The following is a 23,500-nucleotide window of genomic DNA, read 5'->3' as shown; positions in this document are numbered from 1 at the left end:
GAGTTTAGGACACTGGTCCACAAGAGACATCCCAGCTCCACGTAGTATCAAATGGCGAAAATCTCCCAGAGATCTCCATCTAAACGCCAAGACCCAGCTTCACTCAACGATCAGCAAGCTAGTGCTGGACACACCCTATGCCAAACAACTAGCAAACAGGAACACAACCCCATCCATTAGCAGAGAGGCTGCCTAAAATCATAATAAGGCCACAGACACCCAAAAACACACCACCAGACATGGACCTGCCCACCAGAAAGACAAGATCCAGCCTCATCCACCAGAACACAGGCACTAGTCCCCTCCACCAGGAAGCCTACACAACCCACTGAACCAACCTCAGCCACTGGGGACAGACACCAAAAACAACGGGAACTACGAACCCACAGCCTGCGAAAAGGAGACTCCAAACACAGTAAGTTAAGCAAAATGAGAAGACAGAAAAACACACAGCAGATGAAGGAGCAAGGAAAAAACCCACCACACCTAACAAATGAAGAGGAAATAGGCAGTCTACCCGAAAAAGAATTCAGAATAATGATAGTAAAGATGATCCAAAATCTTGGAAATAGAATAGAGAAAATACAAGAAACGTTTAACAAGAACCTAGAAGAACTAAAGAGCAAACAAACAATGATGAACAACACAATAAATGAAATTAAAAATTCTCTAGAAGGGATCAATAGCAGAATAACTGAGGCAGGAGAACGGATAAGTGACCTGGAAGATAAAACAGTGGAAATAACTACTGCAGAGCAGAATAAAGAAAAAAGAATGAAAAGAACTGAGGACAGTCTCAGAGACCTCTGGGACAACATTAAACACACCAACATTCGAATTACAGGGGTCCCACAACAAGAAGAGAAAAAGAAAGGGACTGAGAAAATATTTGAAGAGATTATAGTTGAAAACTTCCATAATATGGGAAAGGAAATAGATAATCCAGTCCAGGAAGCACAGAGAGTCCCATACAGGATAAATCCAAGGAGAAACATGCCAAGACACATATTAATCAAACTATCAAAAATTAAATACATAGAAAAAATATTAAAAGCAGCAAGGGAAAAACAACAAATAACACATCAGGGAATCCCCATAAGGTTAGCTGATCTTTCAGCAGAAACTCTGCAAGCCTGAAGGGAGTGGCAGGACATATTTAAAGTGATGAAGGAGAAAAACCTACAACCAAGATTACTCTACCCAGCAAGAATCTCATTCAGATTTGATGGAGAAATTAAAACCTTTACAGACAAGCAAAAGCTAAGAAAATTCAGCACCACCAAACCAGCTTTAAAACAAATACTAAAGGAACTTCTGTAGGCAGGAAACACAAGAGAAGGAAAAGACCTACAATAACAAACCCAAAACAATTAAGAAAATGGTAATAGGAACATACATATTGATAATTACTTTAAATATAAATGAATTAAATGGTCCAACCAAAAGATACAGACTGGCTGAATGGATACAAAAACAAGACCCATACATATGCTGTCTACAAGAGACCCACTTCAGACCTAGGGACACATACAGACTGAAAGTGAGGGGATGGAAAGAGATATTTTCCATGCAAATGGAAATCAAAAGAAAACTGGAATAGCAATTCTCATATCAGACAAAATAGACTTTAAAATAAAGACTATTACAAGAGACAAAGAAGGACACTACATAATGATCAAGGGATCGATCCAAGAAGAAGATATAACAATTGTAAATATCTATGCACCCAACATAGGAGCACCTCAATACATAAGGCAAATGCTAACAGCCATAAAAGGGGAAATGGACAGTAACACAATCATAGTAGGGGACATTAACACCCCACTTTTACCAATGGACAGATCATCCAAAATGAAAATAAATAAGGACACACAAGCTTTAAATGATACATTAAACAAGATGGACTTAATTAATATTTATAGGACATTCCATCCAAAAACAACAGAATACACATTCTTCTCAAGTGCTCATGGAAAATTCTCCAGGATAGGTCATATCTTGGGTCACAAATCAAGCCTTGGTGAATTTAAGAAAATTGAAATCATATCAAGTATCTTTTCCGACCACAGCGCTATGAGACTAGGTATCAATTACAGGAAAAACTCTGTAAAAAATACAAACACATGGAGGCTAAACAATACACTACTTAATAACCAAGAGATCACTAAAGAAATCAAAGAGGATATAAAAAAAATACCTAGAAACAAATGACAATGAAAACACGACAACCCAAAACCTATGGGATGCAGCAAAAGCAGTTCTAAGAGTGAAGTTTATAGCAATACAATCCTACCTTAAGAAACAAGAAACGTCTCAAGTAAACAACCTAAACTTACACCTAAAGCAATTAGAGAAAGAAGAACAAAAAAAACCCAAAGTTAGTAGAAGGAAAGAAATCATAAACATCATATCAGAAATAAATGAAAAAGAGATGAAGGAAACGATAGCAACAATCAATAAAACTAAAAGCTGGTTCTTTGAGAAGATAAACAAAATTGATAAACCGTTAGCCAGACTCACCAAGAAAAAAAGGGAGAAGACTCAAATCAATAGAATTAGAAATGAAAAAGGAGAAGTAACAACTGACACTGCAGAAATACAAAGGATCATGAGAGATTACAAGAAGCAACTATATGCCAATAAAATGGACAACATGGAAGAAATGGACAAATTCTTAGAAATGCATAACCTTCCGAGACTGAACCAGGAAGAAATAGAAAATATGGACAGACCAGTCACAAGCACTGAAATTGAAACTGTGATTAAAAATCTTCCAGGAAACAAAACCCCAGGACCAGATGGCCTCAGCGGCGAATTTTATCAAACATTTAGAGAAGAGCTAACACCTATCCTTCTCAAACTCTTCCAAAATATAGCAGAGGGAGGAACACTCCCAAATTCATTCTACGAGGCCACCATCACCCTGATACCAAAACCAGACAAAGATGTCACAAAGAAAGAAAGCTACAGGCCAACATCACTTATGAACATACATACAAAAATCCTCAACAAAATACTAGCAAACAGAATCCAACAGCACATTGAAAGGATCATACACCATGATCAAGTGGAGTTTATCCCAGGAATGCAAGGATTCTTCAACATACACAAATCAATCAGTGTGATACACCATATTAACAAATTGAAGGAGAAAAACCATATGATAATCTCAATCGATGCAGAGAAATCTTCTGACAAAATTCAATACCCATTTATGTTACGAACCCTGCAGAAAGTAGGCATAGAGGGAACTTTCCTTAACATAATAAAGGCCATATATGACAAACTCACAGCCAACATCTTCCTCAATGGGGAAAAACTGAAACCATTTCCACTAAGATCAGGAACACGACAAGGTTGCCCACTCTCACTACTCTTATCCAACATAGTTTTGGAAGTTTTAGCCACAGCAATCAGAGAAGAAAAAGAAGTAAAAAGAATCCAAATCGTAAAAGAAGTAAAGCTGTCACTGTTAGCAGATGGCCTGATACTATACATAGAGAATCCTAAAGATGTTACCAGAAAACTACTAGAGCTAATCAATGAATCTGATAAAGTAGCAGGATACAAAATTAATACACAGAAATCTCTAGCATTCCTATATACTAATGATGAAAAATCTGAGAGAGAAATTAAGGAAACACTCCCATTTACCACTGCAACAAAAAGAATAAAATATCTAGGAATAAACCTACCTAAGGAGACAAAAGACCTGTATGCAGAAAATTATAAGACACTGATGAAAGAAATTAAAGATGATACAAATAGATGGAGAGATATACCATGTTCTTGGATTGGAAGAATCAACATTGTGAAAATGACTATACTACCCAAAGCAATCTACAGATTCAATGAAATCCCTATCAAACTACCAATGGCATTTTTCACAGAACTAGAACAAAAAATTTCACAATTTGTATGGAAACACAAAAAAACCTCAAATAGCCAAAGCAATCTTGAGAAAGATAAACGGAGCTGGAGGAATCAGGCTCCCTGACTTCAGACTATACTACAAAGCTACAGTAATCAAGACAGTATGGTACTGGCACAAAACCAGAAATATAGATCAATGGAACAGGATAGAAAGCCCAGGGATAAAACCACACACATATGGTCACCTTATCTTTGATAAAGGAGGCAAGAATATGCAGTGGAGAAAAGACAGCCTCTTCAATAAGTGGTACTGGGAAAACTGGACAGGTACATGTAAAAGTATGAAATTAGAACACTCCCTAATACCATACACAAAAATAAACTCAAAATGGATTAAAGACCTAAATATAAGGCCACACACTATCAAACTCTTAGGGGAAAACATAGGGAGAACACTCTATGACATAAATCACAGCAAGATCCTTTTTGACCCACTTCCTAGAGAAATGGAAATAAAAGAAAAATAAACAAATGGGACCTAATGAAACTTCAAAGCTTTTGCACAGCAAAGGAAGCCATAAACAAGACGAAAAGACAACCCTCTGAATGGGAGAAAATATTTGCAAATGAAGCAATTGACAAAGGATTAATCTCCAAAATTTACAAGCAGCTTATGAAGCTCAATATCATGAAAACAAACAACCCAATCCAAAAATGGGCAGAAGACCTAAATAGACATTTCTCCAAAGAAGATATACAGATTGACAACAAACACATGAAAGAATGCTCAACATCATTAATCATTACAGAAATGCAAATCAAAACTACAATGTCAGAATGGCTGTCATCAAAAAATCTACAAACAATAAATGCTGGAGAGGGTGTGGAGAAAAGGGAGCCCTCTTGCACTGTTGTTGGGAATGTAAATTGATACAGCCACTGTGGAGAACACTATGGAGATTCCTTAAAAAAACTAAAAATAGAACTACCATACAACCCAGCAATCCCATTACTGGGCATATACCCTGAGAAAAGCATAATTCAGAAAGCGTCATGTACCAAAATGTTCATTGCAGCTCTATTTACAATAGGCAGGACATGGAAGCAACCTAAGTGTCCATCAACAGATGAATGGATAAAGAAGATGTGGCACATATATACAATGGAATATTACTCAGCCATAGAAAGAAATGAAATTGAGTTATTTGTAGTGAGGTGGATGGACCTAGAGTCTGTCATACAGAGTGAAGTAAGTCAGAAAGAGAAAAACAAATACTGTATGCTAACACATATATATAGAGTCTAAGAAAAAAAATGTCATGAAGAACCTAGGGGTAAGACGGAAATAAAGACACAGACCTACTAGAGAATGGACTTGAGGATATGGGGAGGGGGAAGGGGAAGTTGTGACAAAGTGAGAGAGTGGCATGGACATATAGACAGTACCAAACGTAAAATAGATAGCTAGTGGGAAGCAGCTGCATAGCATAGGGAGATCAGCTCTGCGCTGTGTGACCACCTAGAGGGGTGGGATAGGGAGGGTGGGAGGGAGGGAGACACAAGAGGGAAGAGATATGGGAACATATGTTTATGTATAACTGATTCACTTTGTTATAAAGCAAAAACTAACACACCATTGTAAAGCAATTATAGTCCGAAAAAGATGTTAAAAAAATTAACAATAAAAAAATCAATTAATGTAATCCATCAAAACAACAAACTAAAAAAGAAAAATCAAGGGACTTCCCTGGTGGTCCAGTGGTTAAGAATCCGCCTTCCAATGCAGGGGATGCAAGTTCAATCCCTGGTCAGGGAACTAAGATCCCACATGCCTTGGGGCAACTAAGTCCGCCCGCCGCAGCTACTGAGTATGCGGGCCACAACTAGAGAGCCTGCGTGCCGCAGCTACAGAGCCCATGTGCTCTGGATCCCGCACGCCACAACTAGAGAGAAGCCAGTGTGCCACAGCGGAGGATCCTACATGCCACAACGAACATCCTGCATGCTGCAACTAAGACACAATGCAGCCAAAAATAAAATAAATAAATAAATATTTTTTTAAAAAGAAAAATCATGTGATCATATCAATAAATGCCGAAAAAGCATTTGACAATTCAGGACCCATTCATCATAAAAACTCTCAGTAAACTAGGAATAGAGGGGAGATTTCTCAACTTGATTAAAAAAAAAAATCTACAAAAAACCTTCAGTTCATATCGTCCTCAATGTTGAGAAACTCAAAGCTTTCCCCACTAAGATCAGGTACAAGGCAAGGATGCCCCTCTCACCTTTTCACTCCTTTTCAACATCATACTAGAAGTCCTTGCTAACGCAACAAGGCAAGAAAAAGAATAAAAGGTACACAGATTGTGAAGGTAGTAATAAAACTGTCTTTATTCACAGATGACATGATTGTCTATGTAGAAAATCTGAAAGAATCAACAAAAAAACTCATGCACTAATAAGTCATTATAGCAAGGTTGTAGGATACAAGGTTAATATTAAAAAAATCAATCTCTTTCCTATATGCCAGCAATGAACAGTTGAATTTGAACTTAAATCATGGCATGTCACTTATTTCTAGGTACACAGGAAAACCATAGCAACATTAACCAAACTCACATAAACAATGCCTTATCATGAAATTGAAAGAACTATGAAAGTGGAAATCTGGATGCCTGGGTCCTAGTCCTCTGTCACTCACCAGGTTAAGTGAGTCCCTTCTCTTCTCTGGACTTAGATGCTCCCTGAGAAAGTTGCAGGCATTAGACTAAAAATCTAAAATCTTTTCCAACTTTCTAAGTCCTCTCTGAAAATAAAGGCACATATTTCTTCTCCAAAATGTCTTTTTTTTTAATAGACTCTATTTTTAGAGCAGTTTTAGGTTCATAGCAAAATTCAGTAGAAGGTACAGAGATTTCCCATATACCCCCCATCCTCACATATGCAGAGCTTCCCCCAGTATCAGCAGCCCCCACCAGAATGGTACATGTCCTACAATTGATGAACCTACATTGATACATCATTATAATCCGAAGTCCAGAGTTTACATTAGGGTTCACTCTTGATTTTATACATTTCGTGGGTTTGGACAAATTAACGGTATCATGTATCCACCATTATAGCATCATATAGAATAGTTTCACTGCTCTAAAAATACTCCATGCTGTCTGTCTATTCATCCCTCTTTCTCCTATCCCAAGCAACCACTCATCTTTTTACTGTCACCAAAGTTTTGCCTTTTCCAGAACGTCACACAGTTTTTAAAAATGCAAAAGTAACAAATGCTTACCAAAAGTGTAAATGGTATAGCAGTATGCAGAGGAAAGCAGGAAAGTTTTCCGGTGCTACTCCACACCCTGACTCTCAATTCCTCTCTCCTTCAAGAGTTAACCACCATTAAGAGGCTAACACTGCACTGTTCAGTATGACAGCCTCTAGCATATGTAACTATTTGAATTTAGATTTTAATGAACTAAATTAAATAACACTGACAATTCAGTTCCTCAGTGACACCAGTCACATTTTAAGTGCTCAATCACCACGTGAGGCCAGTGGCTACCAAATTGGACAGCACAGATAAAGAACAGTTTCATCATCACAAAGGTTCTACTGGACAGTGCTGATCTAAAATGCAGAAGGAGGCCTTTTTCAATTCCTCTCACTTCTGTTCAACACTTATTTCCAGAAACCCCCAAACTACTTCCATCAGGCCCTCTCTGGCTGGGCTGAGGACCACCCTAACAGGTTAAGGGGATGAGTTGCTTTGGAAAAGTCTGTCAATTTCCTGATCTGTAATTAAGAAAGATTCGCTTCATCACTGGGCTCACTGAAGGTCACAGGTCATGGAACCATCGCCACCCCAACAGCACATAGAAGTTTAAAACCTCAACTAAGAACTTGAAAACTCCAGTGTTCCTCAGGGCGGTGCCTGAGATAAAACACGCGACACGTCTTACCTTTCACTCTGGAAGTGTAGCCAAGCTGACCCTGCAAAACAATGGCGATGGTCATTGAACCACACAAACCATGCCTTAGTGGGGTTGTCCTAATTATTCCCTAGTAAACAGTAGCCAATACTGTTTTCTAGACTCCAGCTGCCCACTCCACTGTCTGCATAGTCTGAGCAGATAATTGCCAACTCCCCACTGCATGTTATGGACCTCTCTGTTAACATATAAAATCAATGCATTTCTCTTAGTTCTAGCAAATACCATGTCTTTGCCTATGTACAGCCTTCTGCCAGAGGCCCCTCTTTTCCTAACTGTACCCCTTTTCAACACAGTCCCCCAATTTAGTGGGCAAACAATGTCTACTTTTTCTTTAAAACTCATCTAAGTCTTGGATTCTAAGACATCATCTCCTCCAAAAAAAACTCTTCGCTGTCCTTCCCAGGCTGGATTAGGATCCCCAGTGGCTGCTCAAGAATTTCTATATAGGACACACTTTGAGGGTGAAAAGCTGGTAGAAAGCAGGGAATGGGGTGTGTGACTTCTCTTGAAATCACATTTTATAGCAAGGTACAATTTTTGCTGAGATATTTGCAAGACAAAGAGCAAAGTTCTTAAAGATGCTCTTATTCACATTTAAATGGGAGTAAGAAAATATCAGTGATCCATTTCGAAGAATATCCTTTGGAGGAGTAGTGGCTTTGGAAGAGAGTGATTAGAGATTAAAGGAGGGTTACACCTTCCCCCAGTTGATACCTCGGTTTCTGTATATGCTCCAATAATACCTTAGTGTTCTTCAAACGTAATAGTATCACCTTGAATCTGTCTATGTGTCTGTCTTTTCTACCAGACTGGAAAGGACCATATTCTTACTTATCTTTTTATCTCTCATACCCAGACTGGTCCTTAAGAGAGATGCTCAGCAAATGTCTGCTGGATGGATGAGTGGAGGAGCGGGTGGCTGGGTTGACAGATGAATGGATGGATCGGTCGGTGGATGGGTGGATGGAAAGGATGGGAGGGGACAATTTTGCCTTCAGAAAAAAAATCTCCTAAAGGTAAAGATCTTGAATTTCAAATCTCAAAATCTGTCCCCCCTCTCCATTTCCAATAACATCAAGAACATGTTTCATATTTAACAACTGCTGAGTACATGGATGGGAAAAAAGACTGGCATTTCCCACCCAGTGAGTGTAGTAAAGAAAGGCTGGGGGAAAGAAACAAAGAAATCTTTAATAATAAATACTGGATTATAGCATTAAAAACCTCCCTTTCTCTAATGGAGGGACAATTTGGAGATAAACCTAAACCACCTTCCTCTCTGTGGCATATGATTAAAATCTGCTTTGTTCTTCTAATTTGCTATTCTCAAATTACCACACTCCTGCTGGCGCTGCAAACTCAGACTTCACGGCTGCCCTTGAATTACTGTACAACTTTTCCTCCTTTTTTCTTTTAATCAGCACTGAACCAAGAAGGCGCCATCTACACCTGGTGGAGAAACTATATGTCTCCAAATGTGGAGACAAAATATGTCATTCAAGGTGCCCTGCCCCCCCCCCCCGCCATGATCCTTCAGCAGAAATACATCTCCCTTGAGATTTGGGAACACAAGAGGTGAAGTTACCCTTGACAAGGCTCCAGGTGGTATGAAGTGTTTTTTCCACCCCTGACTCCAGAGATTTTATTACTCTTCTACCTAAGCCTTCAAAACAAAGAGAGTCTGACCAGGATGTAACTAGTGCCTAACCAAAAAACTTTACTTTCATATTTTTCTAGCAGTCTTCTAAATACCATGGCCTGGGATTGCTAAGAATCTGACTTCCTGAGTCAATCTCAAAACTACAGGGTAAACTACCACAGAGGATAGATAGACAATTCTATGACATCATCCTCCCTCTTTTTTTCCTTTGTAATTTTTTGAAAGTAACTTTGAAATTTCAAAATACAAGCAACGTATTACTTGGTACCATGCCAAACATGTAAAGGGAAAGGGAAGACATCTTTCAATATCTAGCAATGTTAGATGCCAATTCATAATTACCTGATCAATTGATGTCAATTTTCATTTGGAAGTACACTGAGCCATATATTGACTAAAGAAAGTAGAGAAGAACTAAAACTGTGTCCTTAGATGACAGTTCTAAGACATCAACATGCTTTCTTTACCCAGAAATGTGGTCAGTGTGAGGTTTTTTCCTTGTGCTATTAACAGTTGTCAGTGGAAAAGAATTACATCATTTAGACTGCCAAGAAAGATTCAAAAACAAAAGAAGGGTAGTGTTTAGTATTTAGTAGGAGCAAATTGATAACCCAAGACACCATACCCCACCCTAATTTTGCTAAATAGGCAACTTCAGGCAAATCACACCTCTGGATCTCAATTTAATCAACTAGCTAATACACTTTATGAGCATACTACTCAAGGATATCAAGAGGCATATGAGCAGAAAGAAAGGATGCTGCTAAACAAAGAGCCAATAAATTCCCACCATCACAACATTGTAGATGACACCTACATATGGATGAAGATCACAGAGACTAGCATTATTTTCAGAACAATGGGCAGTCATATGTGTATAAACCAGCCCCAAAAATAACATTGGTTAGTAACAGCAAGGGAGAATTATTAGCCAACTTACTGAGTAGGCTTTTGTGCTCTCTTCTATTAATAAAGCTAATTAGTTACTGATTTAAGATTGCTTAATTTTATTACCAATCCATTAGTAAATGATATTGCACTTGAATTTTCACAGTTTGCATATGAAGACCCTGATTCAGTCAATCCTTTCCAGACTAACATTCACCATCAATTGGTGATGTTTAATGTTGCCTTAAAGCAACAAATTATGCTTCTGAGGTGAGAGGTAATAAACCAAACTGTAATCTGTTAATATGCTAATTGCTTCCCCTACTACAGAATAATCATATTTCAAACCTTAGCATAATAATAGATATATTCAGACAAAGCTCTGTTGTACATCTAAGATCCAGGTCATTATGTTACTAATATTAAATTATTTCGGGCTTCCCTGGTGGCACAGTGGTTGAGAGTCCACCTGCCGATGCAGGGGATACGGGTTCGTGCCCCGGTCTGGGAAGATCCCACGTGCCGCGGAGCAGCTAGGCCCATGAGCTATGGCCGCTGAGCCTGCACGTCCGGAGCCTGTGCTCCGCGACGGGAGAGGCCACAACAGTGAGAGGCCCACGTACCGCAAAAAAAAAAAAAAAAAAAAATTTCTTTGAGGGATTTTACAGAACTTGAATTTATTTTAATCAACATTCACAATAATCTCCTGGAAACTAAATAGAAAACAAAATTTGCCATTGGAGATATCTGAGACATAAATAAATATTTTAAAAAGATAAATGATTGCAGCATAACTTGCAAAGTTGCTCCTCATATGACATGTTGACTTCAATTTTACACCACATTGATAGGATTTTAAAATGTATTATCTATTTAATGTTCATGACACTGTCTCAAAGGGTAACTTCCCTAGAGTGAAAATCCTATGCTTTGTAACTCAGAGCCTTATAGCTGGGAGAGGACTTTTTTTCATCTGTTATTCCAAGCTAGAAAATGAGAATTAAGAGAAGGAAAGTGCTTTTCCACCGAGAACTCTGAGTTGGCTGCCTTTTTTTCTTGCAGAAGGAAATGGAGAAGCTCTCGTTCAGGTGGGAATTGCCAGACTAACGGAAAATGATCAAGTGCTCTTGGAAAGAATTCCAGAGCTCAAACTCCATTGGTTTGATCTACAAGGATGCCCCAAGCAGAAAGACAAAAATGGAAGACCCATCATAATAGTTTCATTCATAGCACATGGTTTCTACCACCACTTGCATGAATACTAAGGACACTCTTATCTGTGTCTCCATGCCAGACCTCTCTGCTGACTTTCATTCCTTATTTCCAACTAGCTACCAGTAATTCTCCACTCAGATTCCCTACAGGCACCACGAAGTCAACATGCCCAGACTCAACATCTTCTCCCCTAACCTGCTTCTCCTTTATTCTGTCTTCTCAGGGTCAGTTTCATGGGTGTGGGATCCATGCTAAGAAGGATCCCACATCTGGTTTAATGGTCTGTTCTTGTGATCTTGAAATTCTTAATAATTTTTAACAAGGAGCCCCATATTTTCATTTTCTAGTGGGTCCCCAAAACTTGTGGCCAGTACTGGATTGGTATCACCATGACCCCTGTCACTGAAACCAACCACCTGGGACTAATCCCAGATTCTCTTCCTTCATTTCCATGTCCAATCATACTGTTTCATGGCCATGGCTTTACACCAAGCAAGGGCTCACCGTGTTTGGAACGCCTTTTTCCCTTCTTCAAAGAATTGATTTCCACTTGTCCTTTAATTATTAATTAAGATTCATCTACACCAGAGGTACTGATTGATGTCTCAGCCTCATACAGACACCTCCTCTTCATCCTCCACCCACATATATCTGTCATTTTGTCCTTGAATCATTATCTTGCTTCTCTGCCTCCAAATGACTATCAGCCTCTTGATGTCTGATTTTATTTTCTTTTTATCTCTAGTTCCCAGCTCTGTGCTTGGCATGTAGAAGATATTTTTCAAATGTTTACTGGAAAAGATTGATGTTATTTCAAAAAACTTTACTAATTCACTTTTGAAAAACATGATTGCTTGATCTTTAGCAATACTGCTTGATCTTTCCCTTTAGAATTAACTTCATGTTTTTCCAAAGTGATCCTCTCACTTCCCTCATGCACCTTCAGGGAAAGTCACCAGACAAACAGCTCCAGAGCTTATGTTACACCTCAAATGTATTTTTCACTGTCCTCTGGGGTCACTGTCCCCCTAGGTCACTTCTGAAAACAAGAACAGCTGGGTCCCCTAAGCCTCTGGGAATTTCCAGGCACTGATGGCTTATACACAATGATTTGTTTGTGTCAAGAAGTTGCCAGAGTTCCTCCACAATGCCACCAGAGTCCAGGATACAGGAAAGCAAGAGTGGGAAGTGTGGCCCAGAGGGACAAGAATTCTCTCATTAATCCTGGGCCCCCATGCGCTCTCACGGACGTCCAATGCTTCATCAGATTGGCCAACACAGGAAATCCTGTTTGAAAAACAATCTCTTGATTTGGCTGGGCCGGGGAGTTAAAAGAAATCATTTCATCCGCAGCATCAATATCTAATCAGCACTTCAGTCTATCAGTGATGGATACACCTGGATGGATTTCTTTATTCATTCACTCACTCATTCACTGAACCTCTACTGAGGGAAATATGCCAGGTGAGGTATTATCAAGGGAGACAAGGGCCAAAAAGCCCCACACTTAAGGAAATTAAGAATGTTATTATAAAACAGATAAATTTCACTAACGCCTTACTATTCCAAGTGTGGTTCACAGAGCAGCAGCATCAGCATCATCTGGAAGCCTGTTAGAAATGCAGAATTTCAGGGCACTCCTCAGGACCTCCTGAATCAGAATGTGCATTTTAACAACAGAACAGAAGATCCACATGAATGTCAGAGACTGAAAAGCATTTATACATCTCTCCCAAGAGTTGAACGCCAACTCTTTTTAGTCTGAATTAAGTTCAAACCTCAGTTCCAAAACCTGCCCTAGTGGCTCCTGATCATAATCCCATTTTTCCCCATCTCTGGACTCCACATTTGGCTCTCTGCTATTTCACAGGAGGGGCAAATTGAATCCTTCCCCACACAAAGTGGGAACTGAGAGAGAACCCTGCTAGCTATTGAACGCCTATCACTCACGCATGTGAATCTCATACTAGATTCTCCGTGGGACAAATTCCAATATTTCTCTTCCTGCCATGTTTTGTTTTTAACATCTTTATTGGCGTATAATTGCTTTACAATGGTGTGTTAGTTTCTGCTTTATAACAAAGTGAATCAGCTATACATATACATATATCCCCATATCTCCTCCCTCTTGCGTCTCCCTCCCACCCTCCCTATCCCATGTTTTTAGAAGTTCCCAAAATGCCTACTCAGAAAAAGAAGTAACAACTTAAGAATTCAGTGACTGATGGGCCTGATTCAAGCAGTTTACATGTTAATGCACTGTTGCTGTACATTTTCCATAATCAAAAGAGGGGTCTCAAAGTAAGACAAGGCTTTATCTAAGTATTAGAGTTGAAAAAAATCGAGATTCAGCTGGAGAGCAAGTGCAATTGGGAAATGCTTACAACAGCAGAGCCTGCCCTTGATCTTCTACTCTTAATACTGCATTGCACACACACACATACGCACACACATGCATGCACACATGCACACACACAGGTATATCGTTCATACTAAGAATTTCAAATATACATATACACATTCTCCATGTATAACTGGGTTCTTTATTTAATTGACATCATTTCAAGTACTTGTAACTTGCAATCTTGGAGGCCCAAGGTGCATGGGAGTTCTATTTTGTTTTACTTAGGGTTTTTAAAATTTTTTTCAGGAAGTTCAGTAAATTGATAGCCACCAAAACCAGCAATTCTTGAGCTTTTTGGCCTGAAAACTCCCTTCCTTACATTATTGATGATCTATAGAACTTTTATTTGGGTTGTATATCTCAATATTTGCTAACAATTTTAAAAAATATTCAATCATTGATTCATTAAAAAAAATAATAAACCCATTGCACATTAACATAAATAGCATACTTTTATGAAAAATAACTTTATCTTACAAAATAAAGACTAATTTAGTGAGAAAAGTAGTGCTTTTTACATTTTTGTAAATATCTTTACTGTCTGGCTCAACAGAAGACAGCTGGATTCTCACATCTGCTTCCACAGTCAATGTGCTGTAATATCACATATCATGCAGCCTCTGGAAAACTCTGTTGTATACTTATGAGAGAATGAGAGTGGAAAAGGCAAATCAACATCTCAACAAGGGTGACAAATACAAAAATAATTTTTTCAACAAATGGGGCTGGGACAACTGGATATCCACATGCAAAAGAACCAAGTTCAACCCTTACCTCACACCATATACAAAAATTAATTCAGGGGCTTCCCTGGTGGCACAGTGGTTGAGAGTCCACCTGCCGATGCAGGGGACACGGGTTCGTGCCCCGGTCCAGGAGGATCCCACGTGCCGCGGAGCGGCTGGGCCCATGGGCCATGGCCACTGGGCCTGCGCGTCCGGGGCCTGTACTCCAAGGCGGGAGAGGCCACAGCAGTGAAAGGCCCGCGTACCGCCAAAAAAAAAAAAAAAAAAAAAAAAAAAATTAATTCAAAATGGATCAGATGGGGACTATTTTTTTTTTTAATATTTATTTGGCTGCGCTGGGTCTTAGTTGCAGCAGGCAGGATCTTCATTGCAAAATGCAGGATCTTCAGTAGCAGCACGCAGGATCTTTAGTTGCGGCATGTGGGGTCTTTTTTTTTTTTTTTTTTTTTTAGTTGTGGCATGCGAACTCTTATTTGCGCGTGTGGGATCTAGTTCCCTGACCAGGTATGGAACCTGGGGCTCCTGCATTGGGAGTACACAGTCTTAGCCACTCGACCACCAGGGAAGTCCCAGGTGGGGACAATTAGTGGGTACAGTTTCATTTGGGGGATGATGAAAATGTTCTGGAATTAGTGGTGATAGCTGTACAACTTTGTGAATATACTACATCTACTGAATTTTACACTTTAAAATGGTGAAATTTTATGGTATGTGATCGCATATCAATAAAATAATGAATCAAAGACCTAAATATAAGAGCTAAAACTATAAAACTGTTCGAAGGAAACACAGGTATAAATCTCACGACCTTGGTTTAGCCAATAGTTAGCTATGACACAAAAATCAGAAACAGCAAAAGAAAAAATAGATAAATTGGATTTCATCAAAATTTCTTAAATGTTGACACCATCAGAGTAAAAAGACAGCCCTAAGAATGGGGAAAAAAATCTTTAAATCATTTATTAAATAAGGGGTCTGTATCCAGAATATATAAAAAATTATTAAAACTCAAAATAAAAAGACAATTCAACTTTTAAATGTGCAAAGGATCCAAACAGACAGTTCTCCAAAGAAGATATACAAATGGCCAATTAGCACATGAAATGGTGCTCAACATCATTAGCATCAAGGAAATGCAAATCAAAACCACAATAAGATATCACATCACATCCACTAAGATAGCTATAATCAAATAGATAATAACAAGTGTTGGCAAGACTGTGGAGAAACTGAAACCCTTATACACTGCTGGTGGAAATGTAAAATGGTGCAGCTGCTTGGGAGAACAGTTTGGCAAACTGTTCAATTCAAAAAATTAAACAGAGTTACTAAACATATGACACAGTAATTTCACTCCCAGGTGTATACCGAAAAGAAATGGCAAATTTTATAGGAATATGCACGGCAACATTCTTCATAATAGCCAAAAAGTGGAAACAACCCAAATTTTCATCAACAGATAAACTGATAAACTGTGATCTATCCATACAATAGAATAGATTCAGCAATTAAAAGTGAAGAAATACTGATACATGCTACAACATGGATGAACCTTGCAAACATTATGCTAACTGAAAGAAGCCAGACACAAAAGATCATTGTATGATTTCATTTGTATCAAATGGCCACAATAGACAAATCTCTAGAGACAGAAATTAGATTAGTGGTTACCTAGGGCTAGGAGGTTTAAGGGGAAAGGGGAGTGTGACTACTAAAGGGCATAGGGTTTCTTTTGGGGATGATGAAAATGTTCCAAAATTGCCTGTGGTAATGGTTGCACAACTCTGTGAAGATCTTAAAATTGTACACTTTACATGGGTGAATTTTTTGGTATGCAAATTATACCTTGATAAAACTCTTTTACCCAGAAGAGGCAAACAACATCTTATTATTTTGAAAATAGCTTGAACCTCATAGACCCCCTGCAAGGATCTCAGGGACTCCCGGGGGTCCCCAGAACACACTTTGAGAATCACTGACCCAGACAGACAAAGAATCTAGTATGGTTAACTTCTAGCAGCCCTCCCCCCTCCTCCTTCGGAGGAGAGCCCTGATTTCTAGGCATTGACCTCTCCCCCATGCAGACCACCACCAGGAAGGAAGCTGATTCCACTCTGAGTCCCAGGGTCAGGTTCTGGTCACCTTAAGCTAATCAGCACATTCCCTTCTATTGATTACACTCACTGTTCAGGGTGGGCATGTGACCCAGGAGGTCTGATCAGAATGACTGCAGGACTTTTGCTTGGAATGCTGAGTGGGAAGTGGTTTTTCTCTTCTTCTGGAGGGTGTCCAATGAAAATGTGAGAACTGGAACTACTATAACCATTTCACTATCAGTCTGAGGATAAAGCCTCACAAAAAGGCATGATAGTCCTTGAACTAGGTCCTTACTTAAATCAGCACCTCTGGATATGTGATCCAGTAAACATCCTTAGCGCTAAGGCCAGTTTGAATTAGAATTTGTTAGTTAAAAGCACCCAGCTGATAGACTGTCCAAATGATGTGGAGCGAACAGTACTGCATTCTCCCCACAGTCAATACACTTTGCCTTTGCTTTGAGGACATCACGAGATAAGATCTTAGCAGACTATTGAAATAACATCACTTTTTTTGTCAGAATATACTTAATACAAAGAGCTGGCCCATGTAATCTAGGCCTAAACACGTCAGAGCTAGACCACAGTATTTAACAAACTGTCTCTCCTATTCCTTTTGTGTCTGATCTTCACTGTACTCTGAATGGCATTCTCAATGAGTTTGATAGAGAAAAGAGTTGCATTGTCCTTACTAGCAGAAAAGGTGTGGCTGTCAGCTGCACCTAGCTTGAATTTCACCAGCAGAATCATCATGGGGCCTGATATTTAGCACATATGTATGTTTGCATGTGACCATCCAATTCCTATTCCAGAAGATAAGAAAATCAGGATGCAGTAAACTACTCTCTCTTTTTTTTTTTTCAACTGAATTAGTTAGAATAGTATTCTACATTTGGGTGATGTTTTAACATTTGCAACATGCTTTTATAGACATCACTTCAACAACCCAATGGAGACTGGCAATTGAGGAATTATTATGCCCATTTCACAGATTAAAAAACAGGAGGCCCAGTGACTCTCTTAGGGTCTTGCACAACCAAAATGTAATGGAGTTTGGTCTTAAAGACATTAGATTCCAAGCCAAAGCCTTCCCACTACTTAGGATTAAATCTAATATACCTTCACATAATAGTAAGACAACCATCAATATTTTTTCAGCTCTTACAATGGACTAGGTACTAAGCGCTCGGCATATATCCCACATTTAATCGTTACAAGCCCATGAGGTTGTGCCATTATTATCCCCACTTTACAGATGAGGAAACTGAGACCTAAAGAGGTAAAGTGACTTGCCCAAATCACCTGGCTAGTTAACGGTAGAGCCAGGGTTCAAACCCAGGCAAGTAGCACTCGGGAACATAAGCTCTCAACCACTTTGCCATACTGACACTTCAACAAGAGCAGAGGTGCCTGCTCTATACAAGATGGCTTGTAGCTGCCCAGAACCCACCAGCTCAGTAAGGACTGAACTGATTTAACGACACCAACTACAAAGGACTATCCAATAATTTTTCTTGTCGTGGAATTTTTTTTTTTTCTTGCGGTACGCGGGCCTCTCACTGTTGTGGCCTCTCCCGTTGCGGAGCACAGGCTCCAGACGCGCAGGCTCAGCGGCCATGGCTCACGGGCCCAGCCGTTCCACGGCATGTGGGATCTTCCCGGACTGGGGCACGAACCCGTGTCCCCTGCATGGGCAGGCGGACTCTCAACCACTGTGCCACCAGGGAAGCCCCTGTTGTGGAATTTGATCATACAAAGATTGCCTAAAATAAGCCTGGGCTTACTTAACATCTTATTAAACTTTCCTGACAGTTTTATTGTAACAATAATTGTAACTCAGTTTGACCTATTCTGAAAGACACTCCTGCTTGCTTAGCCAACAGCAGTTCCCCAGACTCCTACTACACACACACAGGCACATGCACACGTACACACACCTCTCCATTGCTTCCGTGATGTCAAAGCCCACTTCCCGTTATAGGGAGTGAAGCAGATACCAAACATACACGTTTCTAGACTCTTTTGCAGCTAAGTCCTGGGTATAGGATCTAATCCTGGCCAATGGGATCTGAAGGGAAGACTGATGAGGGCCTCCAGGAATGGTGTTCCCCCATGATAAAAAGAAATGCAGGAAGAAACACCACCTCTTATACGGTGGATGTGTTAGTACTTGACTGACATTCAGAACTACTACAGCCACCTTATAATCAGGACTATAAATGACAAAGGTGACGTGTTGAGGTGGCAGAGTGGAAAGATGGAAAGTACCTAGGTCCACGCACAGCTGCTGAACAACTCCGAAGCTACCCTACCTCTGGACTTCTCATTAGGTAAGATAATAAGCATCCTTATTATTTAAGCCACTTTAACTTGGCCACTGTCTTATTTGCAGCCTAACGCATCCTAATTCTCAAGTCTCAGGAGGCAGCTGCAGAGAAGAAAGGGCTCTGGATTCTGAGTCAAATGACATGGCTTCTAATCTACTTACTTGCCAGGTGACTCAAGTGGCCTAATGTCTCTGAACCTCATTTTCTACACCTATAAACTTGAGATAACACTCAAGAACACAATAATATCAATAAAACGGAGATAACAGGATAGGAATGAAAATCACATGAGATAATGTGTGTACAACCACTCTGTCAACAGCAATGTTTTACTCAAAGGTAATTGGTCTAGGTAATAGTTAAACTACAGACTTTTTAAACTGGAGCCGTCCATTCTAACCCAACTCCCTTATTTTACAAAATAAGAAACATTGATTCCAAATGTCAAATGACTCACTCAGTGTCACATGACTGGCTGGTAACATAACTAAATCATGTATCTCCTGATTCCCAGTCCAATGCTGTCATGCTACCCTCATGCTGACAGGTAATGAGCTACATTAAATACTGGGCCAGTAGCATTCATTCGTTCAACAAGTGTTTACTGAACACAACTATATGCCAGGTTCTGCTCTAGGTACTGAGGACTCCTTGAACAACTACCACAACAAAAGTTCCTAACCTCATGAATTTAACAGCCCAGACAGAAATTATTCAATCTACATCTATAAATAATTATTAAGTGCCTACTGTGTACTAGGCACAGTGCCAGGATTTCTATTCAAATACAAGTACAAACTTCCAGGCAATTCCAATAATAGCAACCATGTTTACCAGGATTTGCTAACAAAGAAATAATGTAAAAAGTCTATATTTTACTCAATAAAAGTCAGTATTAAAAATGGCAAGCTCATTAGAAGGAGTTGTGAATACCCTGCCAGCGTCTGAAAACGTGGATGGAATGGGGAGGATGGCTAGGACTCTGCTCTACTTGAAGCAGCAAGACTGAATGAAAGAGGTGAGAGCTAAGCCATGTCCTTCCACAGTCTCCAGACTTCAAGGGATGGCTCAGTTGGAAAAGCCCAATAGGGAACATTTAGCAACTCCTTCCCCTCCCCAGGCCTCTGTCAGATGCCCTAGACTCTCCTTTTGCTCCCTATCTGGTTGGAATTCCTCTTCCGCTCTACCTAAACATTCACATGCAAATGACATAATGGGACAGCATCCTAGATCCTATGAAGAGCCACAGCAAGTGACTCTTGGCATCTCCTACTGGAACTGGCTATCAGGCTGCTGACACTGAGCCATTACATTGTTTGTTTGAAAGGGTTTTTTTGGTCAATAACCACCCAAATTATATAGTTTGTAAAAGAATATTTAAAAGCTATTGTTTTGCAAAAAAAAATCCATAACTCATATTTTGTGTGGGTTATAGAGGGAAGAACTGTGTAACAATCTACACTCTCTTAACTTTGTGATTCCCTAAAATGGAGGAAAAAGGCAAGCAAGAAAGGAAAGACAGGTGGATTCCCCAGGGCATGTACTGGTGACTCCAAAAGCTTCTTTTTTAAAAAAAATCATTTTGTCCTCACCCTAAACAAATGGAAAGTTTTTTGTGACCTTATGCTCAGAGGTGTAACATCAATTCCCAGGTTGAAATATTCTAGGAAGGTATAAGGTCCAAAATTATCAAAATAAAATCTTTTAATTCATTTTAATTGGTTAAATGATAATCACCATTTGGGGGCAGATGTGCCTCCAAATAAAACACTTGATTTTCTTAAGCAATGCCAAAATCAACATTTTGGAACATAGCATTTTAACCTCTTTGGCATCAGTTGGGCCATACAAACTCTAACGTTCCAAATTGCTATTAGACTGGCTATAATTTATTGTTTCCCAGAACACCAGGCAATGTATACATGTCCTTCGGGGACTATTTATCTATTCTAAGAAAGACATCCTCCCCCAAAGGGAAAAAAAACAGTGGTGTCAACTCCAAGTGGGAAAGGACAGGGCAGAGAGAGGGCTGAGAGAGCCCAGGAGAACTCAACAGCCCCACTCTCTGCCACTGGTCCCTTCATTATCTACATATTCAATATGGGTTAAAGTTCTTGTATACCCACTTTAGGACTTAAAGCAAAATGCACAAACTACTCTCTCTGAATCACAAGAGAGTACATGCCAAATGTTTCTGTGCAACCCTGTGGCAGCAGAAAAACTGCCTATCCTGCTAATCCTTTTATTATTAAGTTTAGCAGCAATGCTTAGCCCAGAATGAAATTCAAGATCCTCCAGAAAAGTCAGTGGGAGCCTACTTTCCTGGGAGGTCATGGGGCACCACATTCCTCCCTTGAAACTTATCCAGTTGTCAGCTCACAAATTAGTTGTCACTGTCCCTATGTCACAAACTCCCACAAGAAAAGGAAAAAAAAGGGGGAAGACCATTCATTCATTCATTCATTCATTCTTGGTTAACACAGCCCAGAGGCAGATTCTTGCCCCTGGGAGACGCTGCTTCCATTCATCTCTCACCAGAACTGGGGTAGGGTGCCCAGTATTTTTAAAACAGCTCACTCCGTCCTGGAGCTTCAAGACTCAGGTATGTGAGAAGAGGAAATCACAGAGATAAATAAGTAAAGAGATTTAAAAGTCAGAAGCCAATAGTGCTGAACCCTGACATGACCTTTCCAGGTTGTGTGCCCCAAGTGGGTCTTGGGACAGAACACATACCTGCCTACATATACACGCACTAAAAGAACACACACACACACACACACCGCTGCAGCTCACACTAGATCTACTGCAAGCCCAAAGGCACTTACTACCCGAGGACGGGGTTGCCAGCAAAGCTGCCTTCGCCCAAACAACTGTGGCCTTCTCCAACTTGGACGAGAGCAAATGTCCACCAATATCCCAAAGGGCGCTTTTTCCCGGAACCAAGGTCCTGCAGGGTTCCCTCCCTGTCGGCCTCATAGCCCTTTTCTTTTCTCTGAAACACTCAGATTTCACACGATTCCTTTCGAGGTAGCTCCAGTCCGCGCAGCGCGCGCCCCATCCCTTAAGGCTGGAGCCCGGGGCTGCCTGGCCTCTCTTCACTCCCGGGAAACTTCGCCGCCGCTCCACGCTGAGAAGTAAAGGCCACCGGTAGAGGGGAGGCAGGGAGAGGGAGCAGGTCCCTGGGACTGAGGGCACCTTCGGAGCCCGGGCGCCGGAGAAAGAAATGAGTGAACCCATACTGGTGCATGCCTTCTCCACGTGGAGGAAGGGAGGAAGGAAAAAGTGGGCGACATGCAGGTACCCCTCTCGGCTCTCAGAACTCATATATCCCGACGAGGTAGGGAACAGAGGGGTTAGAGTCCCCCAGGAGGCAGGTGCCCTGCGCCCCCAGCCTAGGCGCAGCGAGACGAGCGCAGCGCGTAAGCCAGAGGAAGGGGCCCCGGGAACGCAAAACGCGCGCCTGGTGCCTGCGGGGGACAGTGCCCCCATCCCTGGGTAGGGCTCCCAGTCTCAGGGGGAGGAGGAAGAGAAATGTGGCTTTCTAGCAGGCCCCCGACTGGATTCCTCGCCCCTGCCGGTGCACGCCCACCCGCAGAGGCCCCCCAGTCCTGCGCCCGGCGTGTAGTCCACTCCCTCGCCCCAGCACCTGGATGTGGCAGGAGATCTCCGAGTCGTCCAGCAGCCGAATGGTGCATTTCATCTCCTGGCTGAGCGATTTGATGCTGGAGCTCCGAAAGTGGATCATTTTCATGGTCCTCCTGCCTCTCGGCACACAGTGGCAGGAGGCGAACATGCACCGCGGCCCGTGGAAGCGAGCGAGAGGCTCCGGGCCGGCGCGGCGCTCGCCCGCGCGGACACACACACTCGCTCACGCACCGTCCTGGAAACCCGGGCGCGGCTCAGCCCCGGGACAGCAGCGGCGACAGGCGCCTGCGGCCACACACACCGAGCGGCAGGGGCGCGGCAGGCGGGCCCCTCCCTCTCCTCGCTCCCCTCCCTCCGCTCCCTCGCCTCCGCCTCGCCCGCTCCTTTCCCCGCCTCCGCCCCTCGCGCGCGCTCCTGCGCCTCCCTCCGCCCGGGCTCGCTTGCAGAGGATGCCCCGAGCCCGCGACCCCTGGCTGGTGCGCGACGTACTCACTCCCACTCGCGAGGAGCCGCGGCAGGAGAAGACGGAGAGAGGGCTAACGCTGGTGGCCGGGGCGCCCCGGCAGTGGCCTGCTCCGCCGCCGCCGCCGCCTCTGCGTCAGGCTGGGCCCGGCAGCCTCCTCCCTCTCCGGCCGCGATCACTCTGGCTCCTGG

At 41.4% G+C, this 23,500-nt stretch overlaps 1 protein-coding gene across 1 annotated transcript in view; it reads right to left on the bottom strand.

Annotated features, from left to right (window-relative positions):
• The window catches only part of FRMD3 (FERM domain containing 3), a 309,465-nt gene extending 286,384 nt beyond the window's left edge, over positions 1 to 23,081 (bottom strand). Inside the window, exon 1 of the mRNA XM_082611517.1 lies at positions 22,848 to 23,081. Coding sequence (XP_082467643.1) covers positions 22,848 to 22,994 — 147 coding nt within the window. The 5' untranslated portion in view covers positions 22,995 to 23,081. The remainder of the gene's footprint in view (positions 1 to 22,847) is intronic.
• Positions 23,082 to 23,500: the final 419 nt, after the last annotated feature.

Source organism: Mesoplodon mirus (genome assembly GCF_964341445.2).
Source record: "Mesoplodon mirus genome assembly, chromosome: 1".
Classification (NCBI taxonomy): Eukaryota; Metazoa; Chordata; class Mammalia; order Artiodactyla; family Ziphiidae; genus Mesoplodon; species Mesoplodon mirus.
This window is presented reverse-complemented; position numbering and strand designations above follow the sequence as displayed.